Genomic DNA, 16,864 nt, shown 5'->3' with positions numbered 1-16,864 from the left:
TATTTGTGTACTCTGACAAGCAAAAAAGCTAGCGCTTTACAAAAAGTTTACTTCTTTCCATAATTCAAGCTCAACAGCATTTGTTTTCAATGTAAATTGATTGCTTTGGAGGAGGTGCCCACCCTCCTGTCAATAACTCATTGCCAAGAGTATTGGTGTTGCAATTCATCATTCATCAAATGAGCTACGACAATCTTGCTTACGGCAAGAAACTACCACATTGGTGCAAGCATTCAATAAAGAAGATATAGCTCAATAAAAATGTCTGGTTTTGTAGCTTTAGGTCGTCTTTTGTTGTTGTGAACATCAGCGGACGCTAGAAGAGGTAAAACTGGTGACGATGTGGGCAGAGAGGAAGCTGTTAGTGGTGTCAATGTCGCACTTATTCTCGTATCAGTGCACTCAGCTGAGACAGGCATGTGCAAGGCCTCACTCCAAGGAAGTAGCAACATTTTCTGTTTCCGTCACTGGGAACAGAATTAGCGTTCATGACTAAGTGTCAATAGACATGTAGTTTTTACAACTTGAGTCACCTTTCACATTGGTGTATTGAGCTGTGGATTGTGTGTGTGCGTGGGGTGAAGGTAGGGGTAGGGAAAGGCCTTTGGGCAGTGCCCATGTCATGAACTCTTTCAATAGTTGATTGACACTAAATCAGTTCTAAGGGTTTTCGCAATAAATGCAACTGCATTTCCATTAAGACTTGCTGGATTGATGGATATGTTTTGAAATTCATGCCTTTCCAAATTGTTTATATACTCTTAAAAAAAATAGGGGAACTTCTTTTTTTATTAAAAATATTTAGGAGATTTATCAGAGACAATCAATGTTGATATGATATTATTGAATGTTTTGAGAGTGCATCACCATTTGCACTTCTTACAACCATAGTTATTTGGAATGTAGTCACTTTTGAAAGATGATTGGTGTGTGGCATGTATTTTGCATGTATGTGATTTTTTTTTAAAACAAATGACTAGAAACAAACACTAACAAATATGTGATGCAAGATGAGTGTCAGAGTCAATGTTATAAGTGACTTCTAGACCTTCTTGAAAAAAACGTCAAAATCAAGAATGGGACACCATGCATGTGTATGGGGCTACTGCATTGTGCACATGCATATCATACGTTGTGTTTAGGAGTGGTTATAGAGGGAAATGGTGGTGCATTCATAAGATGTCTGTCCTTGAAACGTTTGTTAACATTTACACTTAATCCAAATTGAAAGTTCATGTTCCTTTACTATTTTGAAAAGTATATGAGTTTTCTTAATGATTTGAAATACAGGGCCACAGCATTTTCTCTAATCAAAAAAAACATTCTACTGATGTTATGTTTATAGTAAAACTCCAGATATACCACATTTGTTGTGATAATTTCAGATCTTAATTAAACAAAAATTGTGTTTTCAACAAGTGGTTAAGCTACATCTGGAGCCATTTTACACCTTCATTGACAATACATGTTATGCATGTGCAGGTGTTCACACATTTTGGGTAGTCTTTCCTTTGCCTTCAACCATTCACTTCAATGTTTCAAATAGTTGTCAGGTTTTCCAGTTTCACATTTGATTATTTCAAATAGTTGTCAGGTTTTCCAGTTTGACGTTTGATTATTTTGAATAGTCGACAATTTTTCCAGTTTCACATTTGATTGTTTCAAATAGTTATCAGGTTTTCCAGTTTGACATTTGATTGTTTCAAATAGTTGACAATTTTTCCAGTTTCACATTTAATTGTTTAAAATGGGTGTCATGTTTTCCAGTTTGACATTTGATTATTTCAAATAGCTGTCAGGTTTTCCAGTTTCACATTTGATTGTTTCAAATAGTTGTCAGGTTGCTTGTTTCACGTTTCATTACTTAAAATGGGTGTCAGGTTTTCCAGTTTCACATTTCACTGTTTCGAATAGTTGTCAGGTTTTCCAGTTTTACTTTTCGTTGTTTCAAAAAGTTGTTGTAACCAACATGTTGCGTTGGTATTGACACTCAGACATTACCAAGCACATATTAATATTTCACACTACAAAAGTGGAGAAAATCCGGAGTATACACCAGGAGATGATCAAATGTGAAAACTGCTATGTATTTTTGAAAGATAATCTTATAATCACCAAGTTTTGGGTGTATTTGTGATTGTCAGTAAGTCTCATATTTTTAACAGCTTCCTGCAGCTGTTACATAAGTTAGAACATATATATCGATGAAGGCTACTGACTTCAAACAACCTGAAACATTAGCCGTGTGCTCAGATGTCCTTGATCACTGATGCATAGAGATCTTGTGCTGCTTTTATACAAAACATTCTGCAGTTTTGGATTTTAGTTCAGAAGAAATAAGTCAGCAGGAGTGTATTTGTGAGTATTTATGTTTTTTTTTATGATGTTATCACAAAAATATTGTACTATTTTTCTGTGATTAATATTGAGTGAGTGAGTATAATTTTATGCTGCTGTTAGCATCATTCCACCCATATCTTGGCAGGGGACACCAGAAATGGGCTTAACACATTGTAGTTATGTGGAGAATCAAACTGGGTTGTCAGTGTGACGAGCAAATGCTTCAACTGCTAACCTACCCCACCGTCCGTTTATTAAGCAGAACTAGCCCTAGGGCTAATTGTTATAATTTTCTGGCTACTGAAGCTTGTAAGAATTTAATGAAAGCTTTTCAAGAATTCATGTGACTGGCAGCTGGCTGTGTTTCCTTAAAAATACATTCAAGATTTAGATTTGTAGCTCGGTCACATGTGTTGTGGTTGAAATGCGTTGAAACTGTGTTTCACAGAGAAACTATTTCATGGTTCAATCATGCCTGAGAGTGTGAAAATTATGTGTGTTGTTCTGCATTTCAGACAAACTTGTCATTGTTTTGTTTTATTAAATCACTGAACAATCATAACAGCTTATTTTTTAATGTTTATGTTAATGTTTGCTTGTTGAACAGTGCTTGGTGAATTTGTAAGTCCATGACTTTTCTCTTGCTCAATCCAGAGCCTAGGAACATTGTTTAGATATTGCACTAAAACAAACGAATAGATATTATGATAGTATATGTAATACCTCAATAGATATAAACATAAACAAAGTATTGACGTTCATAACTTATGGCTAGTGAGAGTGATGATGATTTTAGGGGAGGTCACCTATTTTGTTCTAGGGAGGTTAAGGTGGGTTATGAATTTGGTACACATGTACTAGAGGGGTCATCATAGATTTTGTACATGACATGGAGGAGTTTGAGGTGGGGGAGGTATTACATTCAAAGTGTACATGCATTTCCATAAGAATCGTCATGAATGAATGGTCCCTAACACAAAAAAATGTTCATGCTTATATACAAAATGTACAGGATACAGTTCAACTAGTAAGGCCGTTAATCTTATTGCCATCAGATAACGCATGTTCTTGTTGAGAAAAGGTTGTTTCAAATCTTTAACCTTGTAAACACTGATCATTTCACCAATTAGCTGAAGGCATTTGTGTCACAGGTTGTAATAAAGTTGTCACTGTCATTCATGTGACATGGGACTTGATAATAAAGTCACATGTAGTGGGTGCTGCCATATGAGATAATACTGCCTTTATCTCTCACATAGGACATCCTTGACACACATTTGCCAGGTCTACTGCAAACTCACCACACCACCCGGTGTGAGGAGTTCCTTCTCTTTCATCATCACGCAAGTTGTAGATGGTAAACACAGTAAGTGAAGGACCAATACAACAAACACCGACAGATAACAAGGATGTGTTTGACCTCTAAAGAAGCTTCACATACATGACAGCATGCATTTGAAAGCTGGGTTTGATTTTAGACATATTCACTGGATAATTTCAAGATGTGACAATAAAGAATGTGTTGCCTTTTCAAGGCAGATTTTATTTGCATGATCTGTCCTAACATCTTCAGTACTTGTTTATTCTACAGATGTTGTAGGTCCCAAGTTGTATGCTTGTTTAAATTACAACATTATGTATACATATTTAAGCTAATAACCTATGTATACTTGCTCAAGTTACAAACTCATGTCATCATCATAATAATTTCTCTAAAGTATATTGCTTTCAGTTCCCTTTGTACTTGGTCAACCAAAGTGGTTTAGCATAGACACAATTTTAACATTGTTGGTTCTTTAATTCACAGCTTCTCGTGTACATGATCAAACGTTTGTGGACAAACAGTTGTTATCTGTTATGAACATGATGAAGATGTTATTGTTTTGATATGTAGGATATGGGTACCCAACTGCACATAAAATACTTTCATTGTTTCCAGTATCCTAGAGATGAGGAAGGAGAAGTCACGAGATGCAGCGCGGTCCCGCCGTGGGAAGGAAAACTATGAGTTCTATGAGTTGGCCAAGTTACTTCCCCTGCCAGCAGCCATCACAAGCCAGTTGGACAAGGCATCTATCATCCGGCTCTCCATCAGCTATCTCAAACTCCGTGACTTCTCAGGGCATGGAGATCCTCCGTGGGTTAGAGATGGTCCACCACCTAATAAATCTGTGAAAGGTGAGGCAAGAAGCACTCATAGGACCTTTAGAATAAACTGCTGAAGTCCAGAGATATAAGCTTTGCTTTGGATTTTTGGATATGTGAACAGTCTTCATTTTCCTACTAGTCATGTGAACATCTGTAAATAATATAAGACAACTTTATCTTCAACACAAGACATCATTCGAGTATTTACTGTGTTTTTGTAATGCATTCCCTCTCATTTTAATGCCATTGTCCGAAATCCTAGGATGCCCCAAAACAGAAAATCCTTTGATAATTTATAAATAAACTTCTTTATGTTAATTGTGAGGATTTATTTTGAGTTATTGTGCAGATTTAAAATTTACTCTTGACAATATTGCAGGAAAAATGCTGTGAGAACAGCAGCAATTGGCTCAGCTTATTTTACTCATATAGGGAACTGACTCTGGGCCCTACCTGTAATGAGTAGAAACTTTAACTGCTTGACTATCCTACTGCCCTGAAAGTCCTGATTTGTTTGTTTGACTATCTTAGCACTGTGATTATTGCAAGCCTACTTCCTGGTTCTGAATGTCATAGGACTTATTCTTAGTGCACATGAACCAAAGTTTTCTCAAGCAAATTGTAGATTTTTCCTTCCATTATTTGTGTATGTGGAAGACATTTCTGAATGAACTGTCCTTTGTATAATGATATCTGAGATTGAATTTCTTTACATACAAATATTATATACACATTTAGATGACTAACGCAAACCTTTTACAACACAGAGTCATTTTCCAATTTCCAGTCATCACGTTATACATATCACACATATTACCATATTGAAATCAGTGACTGCCCTGTATAAACATGCGGAACAATCAGTTGGTATGTCAAAGCAGAACAATCCGTTGGTAAAGAAGCATTATGTCAATGGCAGGTTGAGCAAACTGATATGACGTTACCAAAGACGTTAGCGTCTAGACTGCAGTCTGATCAGATATTGGCCAAGTAGATGTTGTTAGGTTAAAGTGTGCTTGAATAGATTGCCCCAGGTCTGTTTCCATGTGTGCTGATTTATTGCCACTTAGTTAAAGAATGAGACAGCATCATGGTAAATTCACACCAAATTGAGCAGAACGCCAAATGATGGCTGCAAGTGTCCTGCTCTCTCTCTCACCATTCAGGGCGCCCTTAGCCAATCAGAAACATTCTCTGGTAGTCATGTGGCAACATTCCACAAAGAGGCTCTCCCAAAGGGGGCTGGTTAAGTGCAAGATAAAGGTGGCATAAAAACATATAAACGTAAGCATGATGATACAGGTTTCGCAATTTACGGTTATAACATCGACATATTTTAGATTTTTTGGTGTCGTATTGTAGCAACTTTAGGGATATTAAATCAGAGTTTGTAAATTGATTGTTTCATGATTTCTGACTTAGAAATTTTGATGTAGGTTAGTTATGTCAGTTTATTAAAGATCTGTTGAAGGTGATAGATTGTAGTGTTTTATGACACTTTCTTGAATAGCAGTTCAAGAATGGCATATTATTTACTTCCTGATCTCCACAGAGTGATATACTCATTTGTTTCTGATCTCTACAGTGTTATACTGTTATGTATATCACTTGAAAAGATTCAACCAGAGGGATATATTGTTTAGTTTCTGATCTCTACAGCAGTATACTCTTATATTTCACTTTTTTAAAGATCCATCCAGGGAGATATACTGTTTTGTTTCTGATCTCTCGGGAGTAATATGCTCTTATATTTCACTTTTTTAAAGATCCATCCAGGGAGATATACTGTTTTGTTTCTGATCTCTCCGGAGTAATATGCTCTTATGTTTCACTTTTTTGAACATACACTTAGAGTGATATACTCTTTCATGTTCCTTTTTGAGGGATCCACATTGAGTGATCACACTTTATTCACTTTCTTGAAGATGATTTGAAGTGAAATGGTCATTTTACATTGCTTTCTAGAAGGTCCATACAGAATTAGAATTTTATGTCATTTTCTGAGGGCGATATTTCCATTATATCACACTTTGGAGAATCTACTTCTGGTCATATAGTTAATATGCTCTGTTCTTCCAAATTTCAGTTCTTTGTTAAGCAACTTGTTAGAAGATTCTGATCAGATTATTTTTAAACAAAATTTACACTTTCAGAAATTGCATTGTTTCACATTCATTGATGTATGTCTTTGAACATATAAACAGGATAAGGCCTCAGTATGAATACTAATATGATTGTATCATTGTTAAGAACGTAACATTTTGATCCAACAAGTCACAAATCAATGCTTTTAGAGATATGACTTGCTTCATGCCAGTTCAGGTAACCCCTGTTGGGCCTCTTCTTTAGTGTGCACTTGATATCCAGTTTTTTAAAATATATTTGAAATTACCCAGGATTAAACTTGCTAATCAGCTGTGTTGAGTAACAGGACTCAGAATAGACCTACAGCATTTGCCGTAAATCACACGGTAGCCAGATAGCACCAATCGTTTGTTTTGTGTGTATTTTGGGGGATCCAAATCTCCAGACAAGCCTGCAGTGATAAGGCCGCCTTGACTGACACCTTTGTCAAATGATATCATGGTGATTCTGATTCTATACAAGATTTTTGTATCTGATGACTCTTTCATATGATAACAAGTTAAAGCCTGTTGTTTAATGGGTGTGTTTCTTGCTGTCATTTGTGGAATAGTTTGATGCATTTCCTAAATGCATACATTTTCTTGTAATAACACTCAGTTTTGGGGGGGACAGTTGAGACTGTCATTCAAAGTACATTTTACTTGTATGCTCATTCATTAACCACATTGTATATTTTTCCATCCAGTATTTCTGTAGGCTTTCATTTAAGGTACTTACATGCTCATTCATTGTCTAAGGTTAGAAGTGATATGATGCATCATCAGAGAGAGCAAAGATTCCTCCTAGGCTTGGGATAAACTAGATTTTAACTACAGTGTCTCTTCAGAGATTTTACTTTTTTCTTTCTGTTTACTTTCCTATTGTGCACTGAAAAAGATGAAAAACAGATTCGAACTAGAAGTGTTGATGTGATGAAATACATATTGCAATATATATACATGTATTTAGTGGCTAACAGGGACAGATACGTTTTTTTGACAAAGAGGGGTAGGGTGCACATTCTTGAGTAAGTGGGGATGCATATTTCATTTTCATGATCATTTCAATGGTCATTTAATAAACTTTCACCACAAATGTGTGTGTGTGTGTGTGCTCCCTTGCACCCCTCTTCTGGATCTGCTTTTGACTAAGTTATTTTTGTTGAATTTGTTTCCAGTGAAGATCATGAGGCCCCTTCTTCTTATGGATTGCATAGATCAGTGCTTATACTGTTGATCACTGAATTGTCTGGTTCAGACTTCATAATTTACAGATTCCCACCATTTGGTTTGAATATTGCTGAGTGTGGCATAAAAGTCACTCACTCATTGTAAAGAGGTTGATTTACACTGTGACAAGGTGATCCCAATTGTGTACGCTTTTGCATAGGCGATGAACGATCACCTTGGTAAAGAATATATGCATGAAAGTCATATATACTCACACAACCATGCACTCGCTCTCATTCACTCACTTTGCATCCTCCTGTCAGATCGGAAGTTTTTCTACCTTTAATATTTAAATATTTACTGCTTACCGACAATACCCATTACAAAAGCAATAATTGTTAGATAAGAAAATTCCTGTCAGTAAGACTGAATATCTCTGAATGAAATCATCCAAAATAATGAAATCTAAATAGTTAAAGGTAGCTTCATCAGAATATACCATCAAAATGTCCAATAAACAATTCCCTAACACCATGTGTGAATGGGATATAAAGATCTCCACGACCGATTCCTTGGCAGCGATAGTAGCTCAGCAGTTTTTGTGAATGACATGGTTTGCCCATTCATGTAACTACAGCTGATAAGGGACATTTTCTGATATGGACTATAAGTTAAAGATCTTGGCAGGAGATACTAAGGTAACCACACTATTGCCACGCCAAGAAAAGCAAGTCTCCCCAGAAAACTCCCCCTCCTAGATAAACTGGGTGGTGATAAGGGGATATTTAGTGGTTGAGTTTTGACATTTATGACCATCATCACAGCCGGTTTAAGTTGGCGTCCTTTGGCTTGTTGGCATCAAGGCAAATTGAGTGAGGGTGGCGGTGAACTCACAAAGTCAAGATTCTAAATTAATAAGCTTCTCCCTGCGATTTCACTCCCAAGTTAGGGATGATAAACAGTCCCATGGTAAAAGAAGATAACTTTGTTGGTCCAGCGATGTGAGAATTACTGCATAATAAAACATTTTAACTTCACGGATATTACGAATGATAACTGTTTATTGAGAAAGCAATTGCCCTCCAATCTCCTCGTCTTTGCTCTCCAGAACTCTTCTTTGGTGGTAAATAGCGCCAAGATGATCAAATACTCATATTTCTGGTGGAATTGTTTTTATTTTAGATTGATTCTCAGATTTAGTATTGTTGGAAACTAGTTTTTCGGGTTTTGTGTTAGTTTGGTTTTGTTCAGATGAAATTGAGCGTGTTTTACTTTTCAATCAACTTGATAATACTTGGAATTTACTTCCAAAGAGATTATTTTTTGAGAAACAATTTGACTTAACAAGGTTTAGTTTTAATGGAATTAGTTTTTATATTTTTCCATTTAACTATATCTGCATCTTGTTTTTCTATATTTCATGCTTAAAGTGAAGTTTTAAAAATGACTCTAATTACACATAAAACTTTGATAGAGGTTTAGTTAATTTTATTGACTGCTATATTTACGAATTCAGCTCTTATTTTCTATTATGAAATAAACCATCCAGCAATAATTCTAAGCTATGTCAAGTTTTGAGTAAATCCCTTTGGCACTTTTGTATTATTTTGGCTTAGTTTATCAAGTATGTTTCGTGTGAGTAGAGATAATCATATGCATAGAAGTAATATCGGATTATGGATTATAATTATAATTAGGGGTTATGATTATAATTATAGTTTGTGTTATATTAAAAAAAGCATTCAAGAAATATACTTTCTTAATTCTGCATGAAACAAGTATATGTATGTTTTCAGTCAAATAAATGTTCAGTCAGCAGTTCTTTACTTTATCTTGAGACTGATCCTATTTAGCATGGAACGTGTTAGCATTATATAAGTACCAAAATTGATATAAGATAAAATTAGTTGTAATAGATACTTGTAATTTGTGAAACTTTTTTTATTTCTGATCTATTTTGATTTTTTAATTTTTGAATTCTGGGGGAGGTGAAATTGGGTTACTTTGGATTGTTTCACACATACATCCACGTGCATGTGTGTGTATGTGTGACTGCTTGTACTAGACTAAAGGCTGGTCTTATAGACCTAGCTCACTGAGATACCATGCCATAGTTAAGCATGGTATCTTGGCATGAATATCACACTCAGACACATTATACTGACTCTGAGCCAATCAGCCCTTGTTGTACCCATAAATGCCAAGCACCAGTCGAGGACCAAAAAGTACCATATGTTTTTTGTGTGGGTGGGGATCAAACCAGTTGCCTTTGCTCTGTGGGCAGATGCTTTAAGCACTACAAAAATGGAGGTGGTTTTATTTAAAATTGCCCTTCATATCAGACTTTTTGGTTTTAATCTGCACATTTAGTGTAATAAAGATTGGCATTGTCTGAAGTGATAAATGTCAGAAACCTGCATTGTGCGGGGATCTCCTCTCACAATAAGCTGATACAACAGGAATCCTATTCAAGGTGGCATTAAAACCATCCACTCACTCACTCATCATCTTTACATTCAAAGGCCACCGCCCACAATGCTACTTAGTGCAAACAGGGACATACCCTGGAAAATGAACAGGTGCTTTTTTTGATTGTGAATGAGTCACAGTGTGAGCACTGGCAGATGCTATATGAATACAGTTAAAAATTTGTGAATTAGTTTGTGTATGTTGTGCTTATTATTTTCATTTTAAGTGTATCACAAACTAACTTTGTCATAGTGTTGAAATATGTTAAGGTACAAACATGATTACTTCTGTATGTCTTCCAAATAACTTTAAGTATAGCATGGCTGCTGAGAAATGTCAGCAGTGGTACTGCACAGAGGTACCCCAGATACCTTTCTATATGTAGCATGGTGTGGACTGAAGCAGTAGGTGATATCCTTACTTTTTCAGCTTGCTGAAGGGGTTAACCTCTTTGGTTATGTGAACATCGGATCAGAATTCCATGGTTCATGGTCTGTGTGTGGGATGTGGAAATGTTATGGCCTCTATATGTACACAAAGATAAAGCATAAAGTTATGCACATTGTAAAATTTTACCCATTTTATCCAGTGTCTTTCTTGCATGCATGCATTTCATTGCATGTCAGTATTAAAGATAAAAACATTAGACACAACCCTTAAAATTAGTGATTACAATATATATTTGAAATATAGTTGATAATCATTCACCAGAAGTCCTCTGATAAATCAATTGTGGCTTTGGTTTCCAGTTACTAACACTAAATATATGTTTGTATTGCATACAAGAAAGTGTGATTATTTTGAACTTGAATAAGGCTCTTTGATAAAAGCATAGATATGACACGATGTAAAGACGTTGCCTTCAGATTTATGGGTGTTTTTCGTTAGCCACTAATATATTCTTGCAATAAAATCTGTACCAAATCTTCCTCAAAGCTAAATAATTTATAGATGAGTATATCATGGCCAGTCCTCTTCTTGAAGCAGTAAAATGGTCATGGTACGTCAGTCATTTAATCATATAAATCAACAGCCCCTTTTGCTTGAATTCAAAGGAAACTCATAACGATGCTTTATTAATCATTAATTCCATCAGAATCATGCTGTTTGACATTGTATATTCAGATTATTACCTATTAGTGTCAGAAATGTCACCATTTTTGTTTTTGTGTGTTTTATTTCTGCTATCAAGGCCTATGATGACAGTATGGCTGCACAGTTGGAGTGTCCTGGAGGCATGAGGCTGATTCATGTCACCTAACATTCCCCTGGTGACAGTATGCCATAGACAGGCCACAGTTTAGCATATAGTGGCGGACAGTCCTCTGGTTTGGGCAGACACTGAAATTATGTTTTTGTTGGACGAAATTTGGCGTATAATTGATCAGACGCTCTTGACTGTAGCCCTGTCTCGGTGCCTTTGGTCAAGAATTGGCGTTAATTGGAAGTCGTGCTCGGGGAATGAAACAGAATTAGGTGTTTCTTTGATAATTATGATAACCGAGTTCTGTTAATGAAGGATTTTGAGTAGTACATTGTCTTGTTTGAACAGTCCAAATTAACACTGTCAGGTATCCTGATAAGATGGCCATGATGACACTGTTTCAGAATGGTCCTGCAATTTAGGTAAAGTGAATGCCGAATTTTTGGATGTGACAAAGTGTAGTTTGAGTTTTTGTTGCAACAAGAGTTGATTGTTAGTAACTATTTGCGTCTCTCAGTCAAAAAGATTTGGTTGTTTTGAATACAACATAAAACACTAATTGAACAACTTGAAAAACCTACTGACCTGATCAAGTTGCAAATAGAAGAATTTGTACCTCAAAAAGGATGTAAGGATTTGCCATATGGGAAGTGAAGTCATTTCGGACTCACTCAAGAGTAGGGGGGCGTCCGAATGGTAAAAGAATGATGAGGATCCAGGTTTGATTCCATAGTTAAGTACAGTGTGTAAAGTGTGCCTCTGGTCCTTCTGTTGCTGATATATTGTACCCTTCACATGGTGTTTGGAGCAGGTCTTCACCGACTTTACCATAAATTAAACTGCATTTATTTTTTGTTGCAGGGCCATCAAGACGAAGGAACTTGTCTGCAGTTGCCATGGAGATCTTTGAAACACATCAGGGGACACACATATTGCAGGTATCTATAGTATTTATTGATATGGGACTAGATGTAAATGTATAACTGCTGGCAATGTTGCAGGAGTACAGGAGTACTTTATCACAGTAGCATTATGAACACTTACACCAAGAACTTAAGATGAGATGGTTGAGCTTGGAGTTATTTCACCAGACATAATGTTGAACATAGTATCTTTGAAGATTTTATTCTTGGGTCAGGTGATACTGAAGTTATATCACCAGACACAGTGCTCAGCCTAGTATCTTTAGAGTGTTTATTCTTGGGTCAGGCGATATTGAAGTTATTTCATCAGACACAATGCTCAACCCAGTATCTTTAAAGTGTTTATTCTTAAAGGAATGTTTAGTGTCTTGGACATAACAATGTCGTGATTAATATCAATGACATCTGATATTTCGCCCATTATTAACATCAATGTCCAATTATGTCTTGACACAGTTGGAAGTGCAGTTTTGAGAATTATCAATACTTTCCTTCTAGTGTAGCCCACAAACCCAGGCTTACCGAACCTTCTTTTTTAAAAATCATTACAAAGATGGTATTGTTGCTTTTTATTCTGAACCAGGAATTCAGATGCCATCCTCAAAAATATTTTAAGGAAGTGAAAAAGATGCAGCTAGAGGTCATTACACAAAATTGTGAAGAAATTTTTATGTCAACCTTAACATGTTTTATAGTCTGTTTGCAGTGAAAGCGTACCGATGAATTTCACTTTAAACAAAAAGGTAAATCAAATAAAGTGAAATTAAGATTGTGAATCCCCATAGTTTTACCTTGTCACCTGCACATTTAAATTTCAGAATTTGATTCAACTTAGGATAAACGTTATTTTACAAACGATCATAGATACAAAACACTATTTCTGGTTTGTATTACAAGGGTTAAATGCAGTAGTTGGAACAGTAGTTGAAACAAATGCACGTGCAGTATGTGATAAGTCTTAACTTAGACCAACCCTGCTTGTTTTAGGTTTTTCATTTACTGTGTCTACACCCTTGTAATACAAACCAGTAATAGTAGTTTGAAACTATGATCGTTTGTTAAACAACTTTCATCTTAAGTTGAATAAGATCCTGAGATTTAAATGTTCAATTGGGCATGGTAAAATCAGCGGGATTTGCAGTCATAATTCAACTTTATTTGATTTAAGTTTTTGTGTATAGTGAAATTCATCAGTATGTTTTCATTTGAAAACAGACTATAAGTCAGAGAAATCCCTCGAGTCCATTGATTCCTAAATATAATCGACAGATCTCTATGATTTCTCCATTATGTAATCAGATAGTGTATATTTTCCTCTCAATGAAAAACCTCTGGCTGGGATGAAGTTTTTGAAGTTGCGTTTGTTAGTCTAAATAGCAATGGGTGGCCCTTTATGAGGACAATCAGTGGACCATTCACCAAAGTGACCCTAGTGCAGCTGTTCTGAAGAGTCCTATTCGTGACTGTCTCAGCACTGTTGTTGATGTATGGAGGACAGTCCTTGTGCTGGTTCCACTAAGTGACCTTGGCATTAAGACATTCATAACTCAAAGTGGCAATCCTTTAAGCGATCTTAACGCTACAAATGAGAAATAAGCTCTGTTCCACAAGGGGCAGTGTGGAAGCCAAGTGGTTGAAGTGTTAACTCGTCACACCGATTACATGGGTTCATTTCCCCACAAGAGTACAATTTTTTGAGCTGGTTGCTGCTGTCTCCTGCTGTGATATTGCTGGGATCTTTTTAAAACTGAACTCACTGTCTCACTGTTCCACAAAGTGACCTGAGTGCTAAGGTCAGTTTTATTGACCATGTATTGTTGCTACACATACCTTAGCCTTGCTTTAAGAACCATGCATGTGCAGTAATTATATCCTTTAAAGAGGCAAGTCTAGAAAAGTGAACCCCAGTCAATTATTGATGATTTTTTTTTAGAAATCATCATATAAACTATTAAGTATTACCTTAAAGACTTGTGCAAGTCTACATATATCTCTAAAGGAAACTGTGCATATGAGTGAGTGAGTTTAGCCATATTCTGCACTCTGCAATATTTCAGCTATATGGCCATGATCTGTAAATAATCGACCAGACAATCTAGTGATCAACAGCATGCGCATCAATCTCTGCAACTTGGAACCAATCACATGTGTCAACCAAGTCAACCTGATCACCCAATCTAATTAGTTGCCTCTTACAACAAGCTTAGTCACCTTTTATGGCAAGCATGGTTGTTGAAGACCTATTCTACCCTGGATCTTCTCGGGTCACTGTGCATATGATATCAAACTCATGGTGACTTGAATGACTGTTATTTATGTGGCTGAATTTCATTTTGCCGTAGTTGAATCCATGGCCTAAAATATACTAAAGAACACCCACTTCTTTTATGTTACCAGAATTGATATGTATCAAGGTGTAAATGAGACAACCCATTTTTTTCATGTTACTAGTATTTATCTGTCTGTGATTAACAGATAAATAATATTAATATGAAAGAATGAAGAGTTCCTTAAATTTGTTTAAGTAGTTTATCTAACACAAAATTAATTTGCAGAAGAAAGTGTTTGTTCATGTGTAATTAAACAACAGGTGAAAATTTTGTCAGCTGTTTCATTTAGAATTGTTACTACCAAATATGGAAAGCTTTGTTCATTTGGAAATATGAATACCTTGAAAAAAATGTTATGTTTATTTTGACAATATAATAATGCATTGATATACTTAAATTATTCACTGTTAAGTAAATATCTTAATATGGAACGTATATGGTAATTCTGTTTACAAATATTGAAAATATTGAAGAACTCTATGCAAAATAAACAAAATATGTAAATATTATCACTGTCTAAACTATTAATTATTTGCAGTTTGTACAAATATACACAATATATATTACAGGTAGGTAAAAGGTCAAAAGATATTCACATTCTGACAGCCTAGGAAATTGAATCTTGGCAGCATTGTTTCCAAGAGGATGATAAGGCCACAGAGAGCCATTACACGGCACAAATCCCCCCCAACCCCCTTTCCGTTGTATCCCCTCTCTATCCACTGTGGTTCACTCATTGGTTTTCTGTCAAGCTTGTCTGATCACTTGTTGCGTCAGTGCCACTACGGATTTTGTCTTATTACTATTCAATTTGCATATTAATTGAACGAATGCAGACGATTTTTATGGACAGCTTGGAAATACCAAGCTAATGTGCGATTTCCAGTTATGATAGTGTAAATCAGCTCTCATAAAATACAGAGAAATATTTGAGGAGTGATTTAAAGTGTAATTTAATCTGCCAGTGTTAACTCTTTCTTGTAGCAGGCATAGATTGGCAGTTAAGAATCAATTTAGCTTTATGTCCTTATTCAGGCCTTTGCCATTACACTCGGATGGGATTTTCAAGCCCACGGAGATTGAGAAAAACGCTGGAATGAGAGATTCTCTGAGATTTGTGTGGTTTTATTTTAGGGTTGTTTACATATTTGTACTTTATATAAACAGAAAACATGTCAGACTACAAGTATGTGACAGCTTTGGGTTTGGGTTTTTATGTCCGACATAGCTATAATTATTGTTGAATCACTAGGAGAATATTTAATGCTTAAAAGTGGCGTTTTTATGCTCTGAGATGAATTTAGTCGTCACTTCTTCATGACAGAAACTATTTCATTTGCATGAAACATTAATTTTTGCGAAACATTCGTCAGTTTTGTGGAAATGAACACAAAATTATATTTTGCAGAATGTGTTAGTCAGTTCTTCTGTACAAAGAAATGCGATGTTATAAGAATGTTTTGTTTTATTGACCCAAACAGTATTATTCAATAAAATCTACTGACTATAAAAAATACATTCTTTCGCAACAGTATGCTGCTTCCCCCAAAATATTTGATTACATTGTGAAAAATAGATGAATTCAAAAGCTCCAGTCATTTCTGCCATCGAACAGAGTGGCCAAATTGTTTTTGGCTTTATTGAAATTTCATCAAAACACCCGAGATTAATCAACTCTATCAATTTGGAATAACTTCGCCTCTCAAAGGTACTTGCAGCTCCTCCCCGTAATTTCTTTCCACCTTCCACTTTACTCAAGGATTCTCGTATTTAGGATCTTGAAATTGTCGGAGAAACAAATTTATACACATAGCCCCATGAGGACAGGACGTGAACGGAATTCTCCTACGAATGCACATTTCTCCATGGGTTGAGTCAAGACGTTTTTGCCGGGAAGGGAGAAGTCTCGGAATGAAGGGCTTTAATCAGAAGAACATTAATAACCATGTTGGAAACGGCGAATGGCATTTGTATTAAAGTGTTGATAGATTGCCTCATGAGGGACCCTTCCTAATTAGCTGCATAATCAAATTTGAGCGAGTCATTATTGTTTGCGGCATCGACAATGAATTAACTTCAAAGGTGCTTGTCTCTCGTTGAACCATCATGACCCACGAAATCGGGACAGGAAATACACTGTAGCGGAAACGTCCACTG

At 35.9% G+C, this 16,864-nt stretch overlaps 1 protein-coding gene across 1 annotated transcript in view; it reads left to right on the top strand.

Annotated features, from left to right (window-relative positions):
• The window catches only part of LOC137294075 (protein trachealess-like), a 67,756-nt gene that overhangs the window by 26,345 nt on the left and 24,547 nt on the right, over nucleotides 1-16,864 (top strand). Inside the window, exons 4-5 of the mRNA XM_067825009.1 lie at nucleotides 4,280-4,518; nucleotides 12,316-12,392. Coding sequence (XP_067681110.1) covers nucleotides 4,280-4,518; nucleotides 12,316-12,392 — 316 coding nt within the window. The remainder of the gene's footprint in view (nucleotides 1-4,279; nucleotides 4,519-12,315; nucleotides 12,393-16,864) is intronic.

Source organism: Haliotis asinina, chromosome 8, assembly GCF_037392515.1.
Source record: "Haliotis asinina isolate JCU_RB_2024 chromosome 8, JCU_Hal_asi_v2, whole genome shotgun sequence".
NCBI lineage: Eukaryota > Metazoa > Mollusca > Gastropoda > Lepetellida > Haliotidae > Haliotis > Haliotis asinina.
Note: the sequence above shows the minus strand (reverse complement) of the source record. Positions and strands in the feature narration are given on the sequence as shown.